At 44.9% G+C, this 20,804-nt stretch overlaps 1 protein-coding gene across 1 annotated transcript in view; it reads right to left on the reverse strand.

Annotated features, from left to right (window-relative positions):
- PIP4P2 (phosphatidylinositol-4,5-bisphosphate 4-phosphatase 2) overlaps positions 1-5,815 on the reverse strand; it is a 106,732-nt gene extending 100,917 nt beyond the window's left edge. The window contains exon 1 of the mRNA XM_082258436.1: positions 5,653-5,815. Coding sequence (XP_082114562.1) covers positions 5,653-5,740 — 88 coding nt within the window. The 5' untranslated portion in view covers positions 5,741-5,815. The remainder of the gene's footprint in view (positions 1-5,652) is intronic.
- Between the last annotated feature and the right edge of the window lie 14,989 nt (positions 5,816-20,804).

Below are 20,804 nucleotides of genomic sequence, written 5' to 3' on the forward strand. Positions count from 1 at the left end.
TCCAGCCCTGCGCTGGCTTGAGGTAGCTCTTTGTAAATTCCTGTGCTGCTGCAACTCTCAACTGGTACACTCCACACTGTACACTGACTCTTCAGGGCCCAAACTGAAGGGACCCCCTCTACTGCTTCAGGGACCTCAACCTAGGTACCCCCTCTACTGCTTCAGGGTCCTCCGACCAGGCACCCCCTTTACTGCTAGCTGACTCTTGGATCCCAGAACCTTCTCCGGAGTGGTCCCCTCTGACACTAGGTAGACCCCAGGGGAGGACTGGGCCAGGGGGCAGGGGAGCAATTGCCCCCTGGGCCGCTCTGATGTCCTGTAAAAAGGCTGTACCGCTTCTGTTACAGACATGCCTAAAGGATTCCTGGTAAAGAGAAGTAAAAAGTCCCCACCGCTGACCTACTGAGTGCAGGTTGAAGACAAGGACAGAGCGCAGGCCTTTGGATGGTTTAAACTGTCTGAGCAGAGGCTGGTTCCATGTCCCACTGGAGACTCTCCTTCCCTGGTGAGCCCCAACTGAGCTGTCCCAGCTCCCCCCAACCGCCCCCTGCTGGCCAGGTTGGAAACCCAGATTCAGCCAGTGAATAGAGAGTATCTGGAACAGGGCTTCAGCCTGGAATGGGGGGGGGGGGGGGTCAGTAGGAGAACGGGAAGAGGGAGAGTGGGAGGGGGGCAGAGTCACTGCACCATGGGCCTCTGGTTTGTACTTGCCACCTGGGCCGAAAGTTGCCAGTCTGCCCCTGGTAGACACCCAGGGGCAATCCACAGTACCCACGACCTTTGTAGGCTTTCCTGGGACTGGACCCCTCTCGCTCTCCGCTGGTTCTCGGCACACCGGATCCCCTCAGCTCAACTCAGCACTCTCTGGATTCTCATGCGACACCCAGAGACATCCGCTTCCTCTGACAGGAGGAGAGACAGCCATACTCTCCCTCCTGGGACTCTGCTTCCCACCAAAGACACCGAGCCATGCACTCCCCTCAAACTTATAGATACTCCCAGAATCCTCTGCGGCAGAATCTGCATTCTGGGGTAGTTACAAGCCTGAATGTGTCCCTGATTGGGTTTCCTCCACTGCCCTATGAGAAGCCTCTCACAGAGCCAGTGGGGAAAGTCCCCTCTCAGCAAACACACCTAAGAGCCATGACAACCTACCTGACAAAAATAAATCATGGCCTTGCTGTTAGCCAAGCACCTACCTGTAGGGTGCTACATCTGCATGTGGTCCCAGCGGCATGCGTGCAGCGCCAGAGCCCCGCTCCCACTGTGATTAGACACAACGGGAAGCAGACCGCGGGAGGAGCGGGCGCGATCGGCGCCAGCCTCCTTCGGCTAGACTGAGAGGAGAGTCATCTGGAATGTAAACAATGCAAGACGGCTTTCCTGTGAGAGAGGCAGGGAAAGGTTGTGTGATTCAGCTAAGTTGAATCACCGATCTCTCTGTGCCTCTGTTCAATCCATCCCCTGCACAGTTAGAAAGCACATATAGGGAACACATATAACCCCTTGATCACCCCCAGTGTTACCCCCTTCCCCGCCAGTGTCATTTATACAGGAACAGTGCATATTATTTAGCACTGATCACTGTATTAATATCACTGGTCCCCAAAAAGTGTCAGTGTCAGATTTGTCCGCCGCAATGTCGCAGTCCCAATAAAAATAGCTAATCGCCGACATTACTAATAAAAAAATAATAAAAAGTCCAATAATCTATCCCATAGTTTGTAAACGCTATAACGTTTGTGCAAACCAATTATATGCTTTTTGGTATTTTTTTTTTTTTTACCAAAAATATGTATTTTTTTTTCTGGGGGGGGGGGGGGCATGTTTTATAGCAGAAAGTAAAAAATATATATATTTTTTTTTTTTTCAAAATTGTCGCATATTTTTTGTTTATAGCGCAAAAACGAAAAATAAATAAATTGGAAAAAAAAAAAAAAAAAAAAATCGCAGAGGTGATCAAATACCAACAAAAGAAAGCTCTATTTGTGGGGAAGAAAGGACATCCATTTTATTTGGGTACAGCGTCGCACGTCCGCGCAATTGTCAGTTAAAGCAACGCAGTGCCATTTCGCAAAAAACGGCCTGTGGTAAAACCTTCTGGGGGTGAAGTGGTTAAACGTTTATGAGTCATAGATCAAAAAACAAGCATGCCGTAAATAGGTGTCAGAAAAGTATTGCAGCCAAGGCTTTTGCATGTCACCCATGGGACTAGCATAATGAAGATGAGAGGACAGCATCCTTGATTCTTACATGAAGTTTTAAACAAGTTAGGAACACCGAGAATATTCCCAGAGCCTGGACCAACTAAAGATGGCCTGACACATTTAATACGATCATTAAAGTGATCATTCGATGTAACTAAAATTATCAAATTCAATAGGAATCATAAACCAGAGACCTTCCACTTGATCAATTTATCAAGCTTTTGATTGATTTTGATGCTGGCAAATTAATCAGTCGTGGTGGCATTTTATTGGTCATTTCGGATTAGTTGATCAGCTCACAGATCCTCTGCTGATCAGAGCAAAGTGGCACATCCGTGTCTGCTCAGTTTGTACAGAGTGGACACGGACAGAGCCGGCTTTGCTCTGAGGGTGGTTGGGAGTAAACGGAACTCCGCTGTTTGCTTACATCTGATTGGAGTTGTAAAATTTCTGGAAATTTTGAAGCCAGAAGAAAAAGAAAAAACTATTTACTGAAGAAACTATAGGGAAACGTTGTGCTGTCATGAGTGCCAATATTAATAGGAATAATTTATAAAGGAAACTAATTTGTCAGGCACACCCTTTTATCTGTCAATTAAGGCCTGAAAGGACAGAAACTATCATCTACTGTATCCCAAGCATCACCCAACTTTCGGAGGTACAAGATAGAGCCCACAAGCAAACTAAACTGGAGCCTTTCCCCTGCAGTGTCACCTTGTTGTAGAAATGCATTGTATAAGTAGAGTGTTACTTGAATTGTATTCCAGGATTTGCATGTCAGAAAAAAAGAACACATTTTTTTCCCAAATTTTTCCTTTTTTTTCCCCCCCAGGCCATCCAATTTCTAAACCTGACTACCGTCTGATCCATCTAAGGGGAAGAGGACACATCACATCCTCTTCCATTTCATTTTAGCAGACTGGATTGGACCCAGGGTCCATTTACACCTGTTTGTCTACAGAAATGCATGGACCTTCCAGTCAGGTCCGCCTGAAAAACTGACAGAGGGACACAATCAGATTGCCTGTGTGAAAAGAACCTTAGGTTGGCCACACACATCAAAAGGACCTTAGGTTGGCCACACATGGCAAGTTGATCAGCCATGGCAAAACATTAGTGATTGTGACAGATTCTGACAGATTGAACAAATATCTGTGTCAAACAACCATTCCTAATACTGATCTTTTAAATTATCATTTTCAAAAGATAATTTCAGACAGAGCTCATTCTCAAGTGATAGTATATCTGCTGCATTGTTCGATATTTTGATGATAAAATCGCTTGGTCGTTATTGCGCACACCTAGATCAATCACAAATAGATGTGTGCATGGCCGCCTAGGTTATTCCCAGGGCCTAGCCCACGTAAAAGATGGCTGTAAACATACACCATTCAATTGATCATTTAATGTGACCAAAATTCTGGCTATAATTAAGAATTGTAAACTATAGACCCTCAATTTTATTGATTTAGTGAACTTTTGATCACATTCAATGCTGTCATGTCAATCCGCCATTGCAATTTTTTGGTGAACATTTCTGAACTATTGATCATGTTTTATTCAGAAAGATTAAATGATTATTTTAATAGATAGATCAACTTTTTAGCCAATAAATTACCGTATGTGTTGCATTGCTTGATGTTTAGTTTGAAGGTTAAATATATAAATTATTTGTGTGGAATAGCTCAACCTAGACAGATCGCAAATTTATGGTCACCGAGATAATTCCCAGAAGATGGCCCGGGTAAATGTGACCACACACATATCGTCACGGTAATTTAATCGCACATTTATTGATATGGTCAATCATTTATTGATTGTGACTAACATGATTTAATTGAATAACACATGTTGCATTGTTCAATATTTTCATTGATGATAAATCGATTGTTTGCTTGTACCTGGATTGATCACAAATCTATACATATATGGTCATCGAGATTATTCCTAGAACCTGGCCTCTGTAAATATGGCCACACACATCGGCCATTCAATCGCACACACATCGACGCGGCCGTCCCATCGCACACACATCGACGCGGCCGTCCCATCGCACACACATCGATACGGTCCTTTCATCACACACACATCGATACGGTCCTTTCATCACACACACATCGATACGGTCATTTCATCGCACACACATCGATACGGTCATTTCATCGCACACACATCGATACGGTCATTTCATCGCACACACATCGATACGGTCATTTCATCGCACACACATCGATACGGTCATTTCATCGCACACACATCGATACGGTCATTTCATCGCACACGTATCGATACGGTCATTTCATCGCACACGTATCGATACTGTCATTTCATCGCACACGTATCGATACGGTCATTTCATCGCACACATATCGATACGGTCATTTCATCGCACACATATCGATACAGTGTTTTTATCATTCAGTGTGATTAAAATGATTGAATTTAATATTGCATGTGTTGCATCGTTCGAGATTTTCATTGATGATGAATTGATTGTTTGCTCGTACCTAGATCGATCACAGATCTATACGTGTATGGCCAACCTTAATACAGTTATCACACAAGTGTCAGGATCTTGGTTTAACCAGCTGGTTTCCAGAGACACAGTGATGTGCATGTGATGTGTCAGAGCGCTCCACTCCCACCTACGGAGAACAGGCAAGTTTTCTCTCCAGGATTTCCAAGAACCGTCACCCAGCAATTACAATTTCAGATTTAAACCACAAAATCATTTTTTCTCCATCACTGGGGCTGCCAGCTCTTAATGTATTGTTCCATGAATCCCTGCCAGGTACAGACCTCCTTGATGTAGTTACAGGAAGACCATGGAAGTGGCTAGCCGTGCCAACCTTGGATGGTGCCAGTAAACATCTTTGCATTGAGTCCTGTCTATATCGAAAGGTCACTTTGTGATGCAAAATGCTATTTAAAACTAATACTGGACCAGGCGATCAATATTACATCTCGTTAATGTGCATCAGTCTTTTGTCTATACCTGACACATGCAAAAAAAATTAAAAATAAACGGTTTCAGCGAATTATTGTGGTTTAGCCAATGATTTATATTGGTGTCTCAGTAGTCGTGGAAAGCTTTGCAGCACACAAATCTTGTTAGGAGGATTAGTACTCGTCAGGTTTGGTTAACTGACTCAGGGCTACTAACCAACGCCAAGCACGTGCGAATAAAACCCCCAACACATTGATCAATCAGGATCCCCGCTGTGCTCCCTACCAGCCCCTTTCTGATTCAATAGACAGCACAGCAGATCAGCCCCTGGACATTATTGTGAAGACTTCTATCCCAAGCAAACAAAGCGCAAGAGCTGCAATAGCCCAAAGCTCTGCAGTAATCCAGGGCTGTATGATCCATGCACTCCGCAAGGCTGGGAGTTTGGAATGGAGGACACAGGCTGGATAGATGGAGGGAGGCAAAGCCTGGCCTTACCTCGCAGGGTGCTGTCCTGTCCATAGGGGGGTGCGCCAGTATTGGGAGAGATCAGAGGGGAACGCTCATCAATCCCATCAGCAGCCATGACTGCAGCAGCTGCAGCTCTAACAGAGGGGAGGGAAGGAAGCCTCTGACAATGTACATGTCACAGGGCTGGGAATCACAAGGAAGAGGGAGGAGGAGACACAAGACTGCCTCCCACCTTGACCCTCATGGCTGGACAAGCACGCCGTCAGTGAATTCAAATCCTGACATGATGCCATAGTTGTCAGCTGTCACAGGCTGGCAAAGCCTTGTCCTTCAAGCAGCCCTGATATTTACAAGTGGCAGAGGAAATTTCTTTGTCAGGAAGGACAGGGATAGCGGAGACAAATATAACAATTCAAAGAAATCTGACGTCAGCAATGATCCAACTAAAGGCCCCCGTACACATGATATTAAAATCGGAAGTAAAATTTAGTCTGACGAACGCTCTACCGATTTTCAGATTGTAATGTTGGCCATACACTATACGAAAAATCGGCCAAAATTCAGTCATTTGGACAGTTCTTTTGTTTTTTGGCCAATTAATGGGCAGGAATCGGTAATCGATTGTGACGTTTTTAAGCCGAAAAAACAAAGGATAAGTTTGTAAATTTTCTGCCGAACGAACGATAAATTGAAAGGTTAATGTGTTTCTCGTCCAAAATGTAAATGTGAAAAAACTGATTCATTTATGTTCATTGAACAATTTATCGGTCATTACATGATGGCACGATCGTTTGCTCTCACGAGTGTTCGTTTTCCAAAAAATAGTTTAAACAATTTTTCGTATAGTGTATGGCCAGCTTAAAGCCCCGTACACACAATCAGATTATCGAACGATCTGTCGTCCGTTTTTTGTTGCATGCTAGTCTCATATGGAAAGTGAAGAGGTTATTTTCATACGAATTTTCCCGTACGACAGAATTCTACTTCAGAAGTGATGTCATGTGTTGGATTGCTTTCTATGTGTTCTTTCCTCTCTGAGCATGCCTAGTCTTGCTCTTAAGATTTTTTTCAGACAAAAACTGTACTAATTAAGGCTCCTTTCACACAGTGTGTCCGTCAAACGGACTCCGTTTTTCTCAGCGGGGGATCGAGCCGCCGATCCCCCGCTGAGCAGGAGAATGACAGCTGTTCTCTGCGCTGTGTGCGGAGACACAGCTGTCACAGCCCCATAGATCTCTATGGGGGAATCGGATGGGAACGGACCATTGGTCCGTTCTCATCCGATCCCATCCGATCCGATGGACGGATGGAAAATAGGGTTTCCATCTGTCCAGATTTGACGGATCGGATTGGGTGTCAGCGGACATGTCTCCGCTGACATCCGATGCCCCATAGAGATGCATGGAACGGTCCACCTGTGTGAAAGAGCCCTAAACGAAAATTGGACGTTGTGTTGACGTATGATAAAAATTTTATAGCCTGCACATCCAGTTTTTGTCATCCGAAAATTCATAATTGGCTGTCGAAAGCACTATACTAACAATCCAAAAATCGGCAGATCGTTCGTCGGACAAAATTTCCCTTCCGATTTTCGTAACGTGTGTACGGGCCTTTAGTATGGTGCTTTTGACAGCTGAATACGAATTTTCGTACGACAAAAACTGGATGTGCAGGCTATAAAATTTTTATCATACGTCAACACAACGTCCGATTTTCATTTAATTAGTACAGTTTTCGTCCAAAAAAAAAACATAAGAGCAAGACTAGGCATGCTTGGAAACAAAAGAATACATACAAAACAATTCAACACACATCACTGCATTACATCACTTCTGAAGTTGAATTCTGTCGTATGAGAATTTTGGTATGAATGTAACCTCTTCACTTTCCATATGAGACTCGCATGCAACAAAACACGGACGAAAATGTGTCCGATAATTTGATCTTGTGTACGAGGTATTAGCGCCGGTTCACACATATGCGATGCGGGAACTCTGCGAATCTACTGCGGGTTCCCGCATCGCACTCGACTCGCAGGCAGTTCACACTGCCATATGTGAATCGCTGGAGGTGTCAATACAAAATTAACAACCCCCGATCAGTTTGCATATCGCAGTGCAAACTGTCAGTTCATACAGGAATCGGATCACATAAGTGTGAACACCCATGTGATCTGATTCTGGAGCAGACCAAAAAAAGGGTCCTGTGCGACTTTGGTCCGAATGCGACTTTGGTCCGAATGCAATGCGAATTCAGCCAAACGATCTGTATGGCTGAATTCGCAATGCACAGAGACATTGCATGTGATTTGCAGAGCAGTGCGCTGCGAATCACATGCGATGTCTGACATCACATATGTGTGAACCCACACTTAGTGGGCCATTCAATAAAGCATTTGCAATACGTTTCTGGAGGTGTGGATGTAGCGACAAGCCTTGCGCCGAATGCATGAACAGCCTGCGATATTTTCATTGCGAGAACCAACGAGTGCAACACATTTTAAGAAGTCATTTTTTACACACTTTTTTGGCTTCATGCTCATTGGCATAAAAATGCTGCTTTTACGGGTGTACAGCATATTTCTTTAGCCTCTGAACGCAGTTCTATGTTAGCCTATGTGGGCAAACACGTCAGACATTTAGATCTGTATTTTAAGAGCAGCGTTTGGAGGCATTAAAAAAAAAAAAGCACCACCAAATGGAGAGGAGCTTATGAGCACAATATGTGCATGTAAACGTACATTTATTCCAATGGCCAGAAAAAAACGAATATTCTAGCCAGTAGAATGTGGTTAACGCCATGCACGTATAAATGCACATACATTTGCCGCAGTGCCAAGTTGCACCCCAGGCTGTGTGCAGGTGAGCTAAAAAGGAGGATGCAACTGCACAGACACAGCCGCATGTAAAGATTTGACACGTTGACAGAAGCGGGTGGTGCATGGATCTGAATGTAGACAGTGTGGGTACAGATCTATGTACCTGCTCCTGCCCACATGTCAAAATTTGCCATGCTGCTGTGTCTGTGCAGCTGCTGTATCTGTATCTACTGTCTATAGACAATAACAAAGGGAGCCCGCATGTAAGACGGGTGGCAGAGCCTGTCTGAGCAAACCCTAAACTTTAAAATAATTTTTATTAAAATTGCCACTCAGCAGTTCTTAGAGGAATAGACTCAATTAGTTTTCTTTTTTTTTACCTTTTTTCCCCTCATTATTTTGCCGTTTATTCTGAAGTAACAAACTTGCATTTCTAGGGTGGCAACGCTCAATCACCCTTCTGAAAGGCTCCGTTCACATATTGGCGTCCCGGATCAGGGGCAGAATTGCCGCGATTCTGCACGCGATCCTGAATTGCGGTAAAAACGCGCAAACAGAATCAAGGGAAGCCTGTCACCCAAAAAAAGTACAAGAACTTTTTTTTGGGCAAAAGGTGTCCCGCAATCGCGACAAAATCGCACCGCATTTGGGGTGCCATTGGAAGTGACGGGAATCCGGTGATTTGCCATAAATTTGGAATCCGGGCCACCAATATGTGAATGGAGCCTAAAACGACAACAGAACCACAAAACTCCACCCTTCTCCTATTGTATAGAAGGGGGTGATTCTAAAGTCTTAAGAGCGAACTAAGAGCTCTATTAAAGGGCACCTGGTAGGCGGCAAAAAAAGACGGCTGAGTCGCGGTGTTACCACCCCTGGCCACCCCTCCCATTCTTCCCAATACAGCCTGAAAGGGCTGTACACAGGCCGTCATCACAATGATTTGCAGCCTCTGCATTTTTAACTTGGAGTTCAGAGTTTGACAAACAGCCCTTCTTGTCAAGCTAGCCCATTGAGTTCAATAGGATCGTGATTAAAGCGCGTGTAATGTAGGTGATTGCGGTAGGATTGTGTGGCATTACAGGGTTAAAGGAGGCAGTGACGAGGAGGTGACACCTGTCAAATGCCCTCTGAAAAGCAGGCTGAATGTGTATCTCTTTTCAGAGGGAACCTCGAATGTCAACGAGCCCTAGGAACAATGTAACTGATGATAGCCAGCACAGGCAGAGAGCACAGGAATTTATCAGCTCACAGGATTTTTGGCAGGATCAACAGGTATTTTAGAACTGATCAAACAAATAAAAAAGTAAAGTAAAAAAAACAACACTTTCATTGGTAAATCTAAAAGAAGAGTATGATTGCAGGGGTAAAATGTTCTTGTTTAGACACTTTGCAGATGTACAAGTAGTAATATGGATGTACTGAGACAATTTATAATATTAACGTTAAGGTTAAAACAGGCGGGTAATCTGCACTTTTACAACCCCCACAAAACCTCCGGCAGCACCGAATGCCCATTGGGAAAGCACACTGGATGCAGGGCAGACCAGCAGGTCAGTTTCATACTGGGCAGATTCTGGCCAGTGGTCTATTTTCATGACCCAGTAACCCAGTGGATCATCAACTGGAAAGCGCCCCATGTCTGCTTTCACCTGTAGATAATCTCCTACCATATGAAGCAGACGCTGCCGATGGTGGGATGTGGAAGATGACAGCCCTGGGCGCAGAGGACTAACAAAATTCTGAAAAGCATCACTGAGGCGGCCGCCTTCTCCACTGCTCCTCTCTTGACCAACAGAAGCCTCAAAACTAGCCTTTCCATGAGACTGTAACCTTGCAGAGTCTGGAAAAGCAATACATAAACTCCTCTTTAAGGTGTCCTTAAGATATTTCATCCTCTGTTCCCTCTGTGAGGACGGGATGAGTAACGGTGGTCAAGGAGGTTTGCCAACCAATGGTGATCCTTCTCCTTGATGCCACAAATTCTCGGGTCCTTTCACAGGCTTCGAAGAATAAGGAAGTCCATGCACCGCAAGTTTGTGGAGGCATGAGAAGCAGAGTCCTTGGGGTCACTGAGTATTACAGTATCTGGAACTGCCTCCTCCCAGCCACGTACTACTCCCAAGGCCTCTTTCACAAGGGCGTTCCGTATGTCCGTATATCACCCCATCCGTTTGCGGGTGATATACGGACATAATGCATGTCAATGGGATTGCGGATGTCAGCGTATGACCATCTGCTGACATCCGATTTGCGTCCTTTCAGTTCTGTTCCTTTTTTGGAACGGAACAGAACCCTATTTTTTCTTCCGTTTAAAAAACGTAAAGGAAGCAAAATCGGATGTCAGTGGTGTCACCCGCTGACATCCGCAATCCCATAGACATACATTATGTCCGTATATCATCTGCAAACGGATGGGATGATATGCGGACATACGGAGCGGGTGACACAATTGTCATCCGTGTCCGTAAAAAAGAAAAAAAAAGTGCCGGAGCGGATCGAAATACGGTTCGCTCCGTGTGAAAGAGGCCTAAGTGTTCTGGGGACGGAAAACCATCTCTTAAGGTTTGAAGTATCTCTTCCTCTACTTCAATGTCTCCAAAACTGACAAAATCCTTCTCTCCCTCCTCCTCTTCGTGTTCTGTGGCGTTACAAGAATGGTGTCTACATAAAGCATGCCTTGAGAGGAAAGAAAGTCCTCCTCTTCCTCCCACTGCTCTGCCATGAGTGCCCTGTCCATAATGCCATGCAGAGTCTGATTGAGCAGGAACACAACAGGGATTGTGTCACTGATGCATGCATTGTCATGGCTCACCATCCTTGTCGCCTCCTCAAATGGTGACAATACAGCGCATGCATTCTTTATCAGCAGCCATTGGCTTGGAGAAAATAGAGCAGAGCCAGCCAGAGCCTGTCGTTATGCCATTCTCACACAGGTACTTGTTGACGGACCTCTGCTGCATGTGCAGCCACTGCAGCATTTTCCAAAGTTGAGTTCCATCTGGTAGGCATGTCACAAATCAGGTGGTTTACGGGCAGGTGGAATTCCCACTGAATTTCAGCCAACTGAGCCCTGGCTGTACATGACTGCCTGAGATGGCTACAGACTCTTCTGGCCTTCTTTAGCAGATCTTCCAACCCTGGGTACCTGTTTATAAAATGCTGCACCACCAAATTGAGCACATGTGTCAACTTTCCCTGTCTAAGGGTTGACAGGAGATTAGTGCCATTATCGCACACCACCATTCCTGGCTCCAACTGGCGTGGCGTGAACCATCTCTAGGCCTGCCTCTGCAGAGCTGCAAGAATCTCTGCTCCGGTGTGGCTTCTGTCCACTAGACAGACCAGCTAAAGCACTGCATAGCATCTTTTAGCCTGTCTAATTGAATAGCCCCTTGAACGCTTAGGGGGTACTGGTGATTCATAGGACAATTAAGCAGAGGAGGGCATGGAGAAGGAGGGGGTGGAGCTGACAAATCTCGCATCATCACCACCAGCTGTATTGAGACGTGGCGGAAAAACAAGCTGCAGCACTGAGCCCTGTCCTTCATCCTTCCAAGTCGCAAGTGTGCTGTGAATGAAAAATATGGTCCCTGATCATGCTTGCTGGTCAGCTAATGCACTTCAATATACTGCAGTAAACGTGTACTAATACATTTTTATATACTGCAGTAAACATGAAACAACGCACTTCAATATACTGCAGTAAAAGTGCACTAATGCACTTCAATATACTGCAATGCCCTGTATATATTTGAAACTTGATCAATCCTGATGTAATGACGGCCTATCTCATTTCTTGAGGCCCTAACATTCAGAACAGTACAAAAAATTTTCATTCGCTATTGTCACACAATGGGTGGGCTCGGGACGCACTGCTCTGCGCCCCAGGTTCACCCTTTGCATTGCCCTATTAGAGCCTCTGGCTCTAATCAGGTGATGCCAAAAAAAAAAGCCCCATTGAACTCCATGCGTCCGGCGCCCCTGCATGTAGATTAGGGGGCCGGACGCATGGATGGGGGGGCGGCGCCCCTGGGCCCCCAAAGAACCGGCCGCCACTGTTAACTGGCAGCAAGTGGTTATATTGGCCTAGTTAGACAATAACCCTTCTAGCAATGCCACACCCTCTGACACACTAAAGCTGAAGAAAGGTTTTATTTTGGGACATACTCCTGCAACATACGGAATGGCAATAGCAATAAGCAATGACAGATGACAATGTTGTACAACACCACAAACAATGAAAGGACCTCTTAAAGTTTCTTTGTATCTCTACCCTGAGGTCCTAACTAAAGGGATGGAAACTGAAAGTTAAAAGGTGTCTAAAAACCTCTGCCATTGGCCAAAGACACTTCAATCACTCCAAAGACATGCTGGTAGGTCAATTGGCTCCTGTATAAATTGGCCCTTGTATGTGTATGTATGAATGGGAGTTAGGGACCTTAGATTGTAAGCTCCTTGACGACAGAGACTAATGTGCATGTACAGTAAATATGTAAGGCAGTGTTTCTCAACTTTTTTTCAGTCAAGGCACCCTTTAAAAATTTTAGACACTATCGAGGTGCCCCATTATAAAATTCAAAAGCTATTCTAATAGTTTTACATAATGCAGCAACATCCAAAAGTCCAAGTAGGAGACCCAACATTAGAGGTGATTTATTCTTTCAAAGCAAATACACTTTTGCAAACCGGTACTGACTAGTGTTCCAATGTTTCTCTTCTCCCTCAGTTCTTCTCCATCACTCAGCTAATGAGAACCCAACACTGATGGAGAGGGGCAGGGGAGGGTCAAACAAGGATACTCTGTAGGCGACTGACATCCTCCTTATCAACTGATGATGCCATTGATCGTTAGGATGCCGGCACCTAGAAGGTCGTAATAGTGCACAATGAAAATCTGTGACTTTGTGTAAAAAAGGCAGCCTTCATCCACATGCCAGCTTGTATATAATTTTTAGGAAATTTTTAGGCATTTTGCCAAGGCACCCCTAAAGAAACCTCAAGGCACCCCAGGGTGCTTGAGCACCCTGGTTGAAAAAGGCTGATGGAAATTGACGGTACTATATAAGTACCTGAAATAAATAAAAAAATAATAAAAAATTGACCAGTGTACCAATGAACATTGGGGCCCAAATTCCTGTGTTGGAGTACAGGAGGTTTAAATGGATGCCATGGTATAGGGCATAAGTACATATCAATATATAGATAAATACCCAATAAATATGATTGTATTATATCTATTTGCATCTTTTTGACGTATATATATTTATAAACTTTTTTAACTAATTATCAATAAACAATATATTTTTTATGACATTAGTGTCAATTACTGTGCCGAAAAAGTCCACTTCTTTAGCATAAGCGAACTTTTTTCTATATATTACCCAATAAATCTGTCACAGAACCAATGACGTCCCTTTTTCTAGCTTGCTGGGTCTCTCCATCAGCTGTGCCCTCTGTGCAGATCTTGTACCCCAGTCTCTCTCTATCACAGTGGCAAACACTCAGGGTAGGCAACTCTCAAAATCAGCAGCCCAGTCTCTGGTCACCCCTCACATCCCACATGAGACATCCTTGAGCCCGGGATTCATTTCCCTTTTCCTCCTTCTGTCCTCCTGGGACTTGTTATCCCATCCAGTCCTTGGCCTGATAGATACAGTAAGTGTCTCCTGGGGACTACATCCCTCATAGCTTAGAGTGGTTCCCTGCTGTCTGTTTTCTCTCCCAGCCAATCACAGTGCAGCCCTAGCAAAATGTCCTCTGTCCTCTCTCTCTTCTCCCTACACAGCCACTCCTTTACTTACTGGAGGTCGGGGAGAGGAAGAGCTGTGTGGAGCAGCAGCATTAGAAATGACAGCCCAGTCCATGCAGAAGTGGGCGGAGCTCCTCCGACCCGAAGATAGTCCTGCTTTGGACAGTGCTGAGATCCCAGTGCTCCTGACTAGGATGGGAAGTTTGTGGCTTGACTTACACTTTAAATTGTAAGAACCAAGAACAAAAGATACCCGTTATTCTTACTGCAGCTTTTAATGATCTCCTTATACTGTTACCTAGCAACTCTGCTACTTTTTGGACAAGCTATAGTAACCAAATTGATCTGTGAATTGGAGATGTAACATTGTAAAAGATTATTCTATTATGAATTTCTGGTGCATTGCAAGACCTTCTATCACCTCTGGCATTCCCTGTGCTGGCCAAACACTTTACCATCTGACTATACAGCCTCCTATAAAGTGTTACTAGACCCACAACAGTAAAATCAGTCTGTATATGCAGTAAAGCATGCTTGTTATACTCACTGTGGAACCAAAGGGGTTAATCCTCTGCATTGTGTAAAAAAAAAAAAAAGGCTGTTTGATCCTGTCTTATCTGATCCTCCCCTTTTTCCAGAGTCACCAATCTGTCTTATAAGACAGAGCCCTGTGGGCACTTTGCACATGCTCAGTTTGGTGTGTATTGCTAGAGAGAGTTTTTTTTTTTTCTTGGGAGGGTGCATGTGATCAGCACAGGACCAATCAGCACTGTCCAGACAGAGGGTCAGGGGCCCTGCAGCCTCATAGCACAGTCAGAGGAGAATGAAAACTCCTCCTACAAGCTTTAACCAGACACTAATTGAAGTCACAAGACTGCTATATACTGCTGATGAGAAAAGGTATTTAGCAGTTTATATTTACTAAAATAATTGGATTTCCATGTCCTGTGTACTGTGGGAGAGCAGATATAGTGAATGCCGGGTCCTGGGTTTAGTAACACTTTAACCACTTGCCGACCGCCGCACGCCGATCTACGTCGGCGGTCAGCCCCTCACAGGCAAAGTGACGTAGGGCTACGTCACTAGCTTGTGAGGGTCTAGGGAGCGAGCGCGCGCCGCCGGAGGCGCGCTCCCGCTCCCGCGTGGTCACGGACCCCCCCCCGCGTGTGACCGGCGGACCCGATGTCCGCCGGCCACTCTGCGATCGGCGGGGGGAGAGGGAGAAAGTCAGGCAGCTTGTGTAAACAAGCTGCCTGTCATTCTCCCCTCTGTATGAGAGCTGATCATATGGATCTACTATGTAGATCCGTTGATCACTCTGCATACAGCTGAAGCCACAGCCAATCACAGTTAGAATCACGCCCCTAGGGACACACACAGCCCCTCCCTCTCAAATAAAGTTAACCCCTTCACTACCAGTGTATTTTTACAGTAACAGTGCATATATATAGCACTGATTACTGTAGAAATGTCACTGGTAACCCCAAAAGTGTCAAAAATGTCAGTCAAGGGTCCGATCTGTCCGCCCCAATGTCGCAGTACCGCAAAAAAAATCGCAGATCGCCGCCATTCCGCGTTAAAAAAAAAACCAACAAAAATGACAAAAATCTTTCCCTTAGTCAGTAAACGCAATAACTTTTGCGCAAACCAATCAAAATACGCTTTTTGCGATTTTTTTTACCAAACATAGGTAGCATAAAACAAATTGGCCGAAAATGTTAAAAAATTTTGATTTTAACATTTTTTTTGGGGGGAATTTCATATAAAAAAAAGGGAAAAATATTGCTATTTTTGCAAAATAGACGCTCTTTTTTTGTTTATAGCGCGTGATCAAAAAATCGCACAGGTGATCAAATACCGCCAAAAGAAAGCTCTGTTTGTGGGAAAAAAAAGGACGCCAAATTCGTTTAGGTACAGCGTCGCACGACCGCGCAATTGTCCGTTAAAGTCACGCAGTGCCGAATCGCAAAATACCCCCTGGTCGTTTAGCAGCCAAATCCTCCGGGGCTTAAGTGGTTAAACTCCAACCTTTTTGCCTGCAGTTTTACCCCCAGAAGAGCTGCTGAATTGTTTTGTGATTTATCTGCACACCTGAAGATGACACAGCTTGCTCACCCAGCACTTACTGACACACCTTGAGGTATTTCAAATAATTTATTAGGCCAAGCATGGCCTATAAGAAGAGATAATTATCACACTATGCATTAAAGAATATGTAAACCCAGCAATTCATATTCCTGATATGTGCCCACTGTACCATGTATCCTGTTCTCCTTGTATTGCTTCCTTTTTTAGTGAAATCCCTGGTGTTCCCACCAGTCCCTCTGCTTTCTTATTAAAAACTGACCACACTAGGCATGATAGCACTACATGCTCCGTTCTCTAGCTATGCTGCAAACTCAGCCTCCTCTCCTCCAATGTTCCAATGCTAAGCCTTGTGCTGACCCCCCCCCCCCTACACAGCCATTTACTGGGAAGACCAGTGTGCTGCTGCTTCTTCTACCCCGGCTCTTGGAGCTCCTTATGCAGCTGAGAACAGAAAGTATGTGATCAGTTGTAAAAAGGGGGAAAAGGTATTAGGGTTGCACTGATACTGGTATTGGTGCTGATACTGAGTATTTTCACAAGTACTCATAAAAATGGTCTGAAACTGATACCTTTGTGTTGCGATTTGAGCCCATACAAAATGAATAGACTCAAATCACACTGCAAAGAATCGCATGCAATTTGAAGAGGCATGTAGTGTGATTCCTGTCCAAATCGCATGTGGTTTTCCACACCACTCTGTCATAGTGATTTCAGCCTGGGTTCACACAGGAGCGGCGTGGAAAAGCGCATTTGATCCAGACAGGAATCGCACCACATTCCTCTTCAAATTGCATACTATTCTTTGCGGCGTGATTTGAGCCATTATTTTGTATGGGTTCAAATCACACTGCAAATGTATCAGTACTCTGGCACTGGCGAGTATTTGACCATAAGTATCCATACTCATCAGTAAAAAAATGGTATCAGTGCAATCCTAGTATTTATAATGTTTCTATATACAGTATATTCCCACACAAATGTTTTGCCTTTCATTTGTATTTCAAACTGAATGAGTTGTTTTACAAGGTAAAGGTTTACATAAATCTTAAGGTAAAAAAGACCTCAATAGCTGTTCCTCCATCCCCCCTCCCTAAATACATACCTGAGTCCTACATCGATCCAGCGCTGTGCCTGTCTGCAGGTCCTTTCCCCTCTCTTTTTACAGAGTATGCTAAGAGCAGCGGGGCCATTGACTCCTGCTGCTGTCAGTCAAATCCTGTGAGGAGGGAGTGGGGGCAGGGCTGAGCCACGCTGTGTGTGTCTATGGACCCACGTGGTCCTGCTTGGGAGCACATGAACGGGTGCCACCATAGGAAACAGCTTCCCATGGGAGCACACAAAAAGAGTCAGGAAGGAGAGCGCCGGCGGGGGATGTTCAGGGCAGCTCTGTGCAATACCCTTGCACAGAGCAGGTAAGTAAAGCTTCTTTTTTATTTTAGTAGAATACAATTTTACTTTATAATATTTAATTCATTCCTAAACAGCACAACAAAGACCTTGCTTGCCCATTGATACCAGGGCGGTCTGTCAAGGTGCATTTACCGCACACGGGTTAAAGTCTGTGGTGTTATGGCAGACCAATCACTTCAACAGGCTGCCTAACACACCACAACAGACCAAAAATTTGACCTACAACATTTTTTTACTAATACAGTGTAGAGCAACACAATACAATGTAGTACAAAACCATGCGCTGTGGTAGCAGGTGCATTCACAATAAGTGGCGTGGAAGTGGCTGTACTAATACCGGCTATGAAAGAAATATAGAAGATGTTCCGTATGATGAGTGGGTCGCTTTTAAGGCAAAAGAATGTTTAATTGCTTTAACCACTTAAGCCCCAGGAGATTTTACTCCCTTCCTGACCAGGGCCTATTTTGCGATTCGGCACTGCGTGATTTTAACTGACAATTGCGCGGTCGTGCGACGCTGTACCTTAACAAATTCGGCGTCCTTTTTTCCCACAAACAGAGATTTCTTTTGGTGGTATTTGATCACCTGTGCAATTTTTTGATCATGCGCTATAAACAAAAAAAGAGCGTCAATTTTGCAAAAATAACAATATTTTTCACATTTTTTTATATGAAATTCCCCAAACAAATGTAAAAATCAAAATTTTTTAACATTTTAGGCCAATTTTTTTTTTTTACCATATGTTTGGTAAAAAAAAAACGCAAAAAGCGTATTTTGATCGGTTTGTGCAAAAGTTATTGCGTTTACTAACAAAGGGAGAGATTTTTGTCATTTTTGTTGTTTTTTTTTTAGCGCGTAATGTCGGCGATATGCGATATTTTTTTTGCGGGACTGCGACATTGGGGCGGACAGATCGGACTCTTGACTGACATTTTTGACACTTTTGGGGGTACCAGTGACATTACTACAGTAATCAGTGCTATATATATGCACTGTTACTGTAAAAATTACACTGGCAGTGAAGGAGTTAACTGTATTGGAGAGGGAGGGGTTAAATTTGTCCTAGGGGCGTGATTCTAACTGTGATTGGCTGTGGCTTGATGTGTAAGAACAGTGATCAACGGTCCTACATAGTAGAAGCGTTTGATCATCATTCTTACACAGGGAGACTGACAGGTGGCTTTGTTTACACTAGCCGCCTGCCTTTCTCCCGCTGTCACGGACGATCGCGAGTGCCCGGTGGACATCGGGTCCGCCGGCACACGTGCGGGGGGGTCCGTGGCCGCGCGGGAGCTGGAGCGCGCCTCCAGCGGCGCACGCTCGCTCCCAAAACCCTCACAGGCTAGCGACGTAGCCCTACGTTACTTTGCCTGTGAGGGGCTGACTGCTGACGTAAATAGTCGTGCGGCAGTCAGCAAGTGGTTAATCCCGGTAAGGTTACTGTGCCCAGAGTTAAACTTTAACCACTTGGCTAATGGGGGAATTCTACCATTTTACACATACATGTTAAAAATGTGCATTCCCTTTCTAAAAAATGACTTAGAACCCCCCCCCCCCCCAAAAAAAAAAAAAGACATATATTCTCTGAAAGCAAAGGCCATGGAGAATGAAATGGTGGCTGTTGTAATTTTTTTATGTCGCACGAAATTTGCACAGCCGTCTATCAATTGCAAATTTTCAGGGAATATACACTTACATGAATTTTAGTGCACACTAAAACAATATAGTACCCAATTTTGGTAAATAATAAAATATGATGTTGCACCAAGTAAAATGATACCAAATATGTCAATAATATAAATTGCACAGGCCTGTGAAATTGCTACAAACGATGGTACCTAAAATTATAAACAGGCGATGCCTTAAAGTGGTTGTTAATCCCCATCTCTGACTTGTACCTATATGTATGCCTATAATAAGACTTACCTATAGGTACTGTAAACATCTCATAAACATGCACCGATTAGGAGATATTTACAGTATAATGTGGCGATGACATCATCAACACATGTACTCTGAAGGAACAGGCGCCCGTGCCGATTCTTCAGAGCCCTGTGCTGTGACCAGCGGCTCCCGCGCATGCGCAGGAGTGACGTCACACTGATCCGGCCTTTGCACAGTCCCTTCACTCAAATAAAAAGAATGGGGTTCCTGTAGCCCCCAATTCTTTATGGGATGGGAGAAAGGGTTAATAAATTTAAATAATTACCAGGATTAAACTGGGTTAAGGTTTTAATGTGCTGGCTACTAGAATGTTAGCCATGTAATAGTTTGATATGAACTTTTGACCTGGTTCATTTGTGTGGGGTTCTCCCGCTCAAAATTAAGTTATTATTAAGTTATTCCCGCTTTTAGGTCAGCTGTATCTGGGCAGATTTGAGCGTGGAGCTAGGTTTCCCGCTCAAACAGCCCGCCTTTTGGTAGAAAATCCAGCTCAGGCCGGTTCTGGGAGCACTATTTAAGCTGTGGCCGCGGGACTCCGGGTCACTCATCTCCTCAGGACTGACATTCCTCGTTCCTCCGGTCGGTCTACCTCAGGAAGCCAAATGAGTTTATTGCGGCAAATAATTGAAAAGGCTGGCAGCAAGGGAGGTGACGAGTGGTTACGCCGCTGCCTGGAGCTACCACTACTGCAAGACACTACTGCCATGGCGTTACCTGAGGCGGCGGTGCAAGACTCCACAGACGGAGGGAGCAGAGAAGCGTTCGCGGAGGATCCCCATGAAGATGCTTCCATTTTGGCGGATGTCGCAAGTAGTCTGCCGGGTTCATCGCACATGCGCAGTGTCATAGCATCGGTCACGTCCGGTCCGGAGGCGGAACCGGTAAAACGTCGGAGGTTGCCCCGGAAGAAGTATTCACCGGAGCCCCGTCGGAGCCGTCCGGAAGACACGAACACCCATTCTCCACAACGAAGAGGTCGGAAGACAACGCAGAATCGTCCAGAGCCAGCAGCGAGGAGTTCTTCATCCAGGGGTCACAGGGCCGCATCGGTCAGGTCGGAAGACTCAACGCGGATGGGACACGCCAGGACGACCAGGATGGATTCATCCTCCTCACATCAGGCTGATGCATCAGCCGCAGCAGTCCAGGGTGAGTTCTCTGCCCCG

The sequence above is a fragment of the Pelophylax lessonae genome (assembly GCF_965119305.1).
Source record: "Pelophylax lessonae genome assembly, chromosome: 5".
Taxonomy (NCBI): Eukaryota; Metazoa; Chordata; class Amphibia; order Anura; family Ranidae; genus Pelophylax; species Pelophylax lessonae.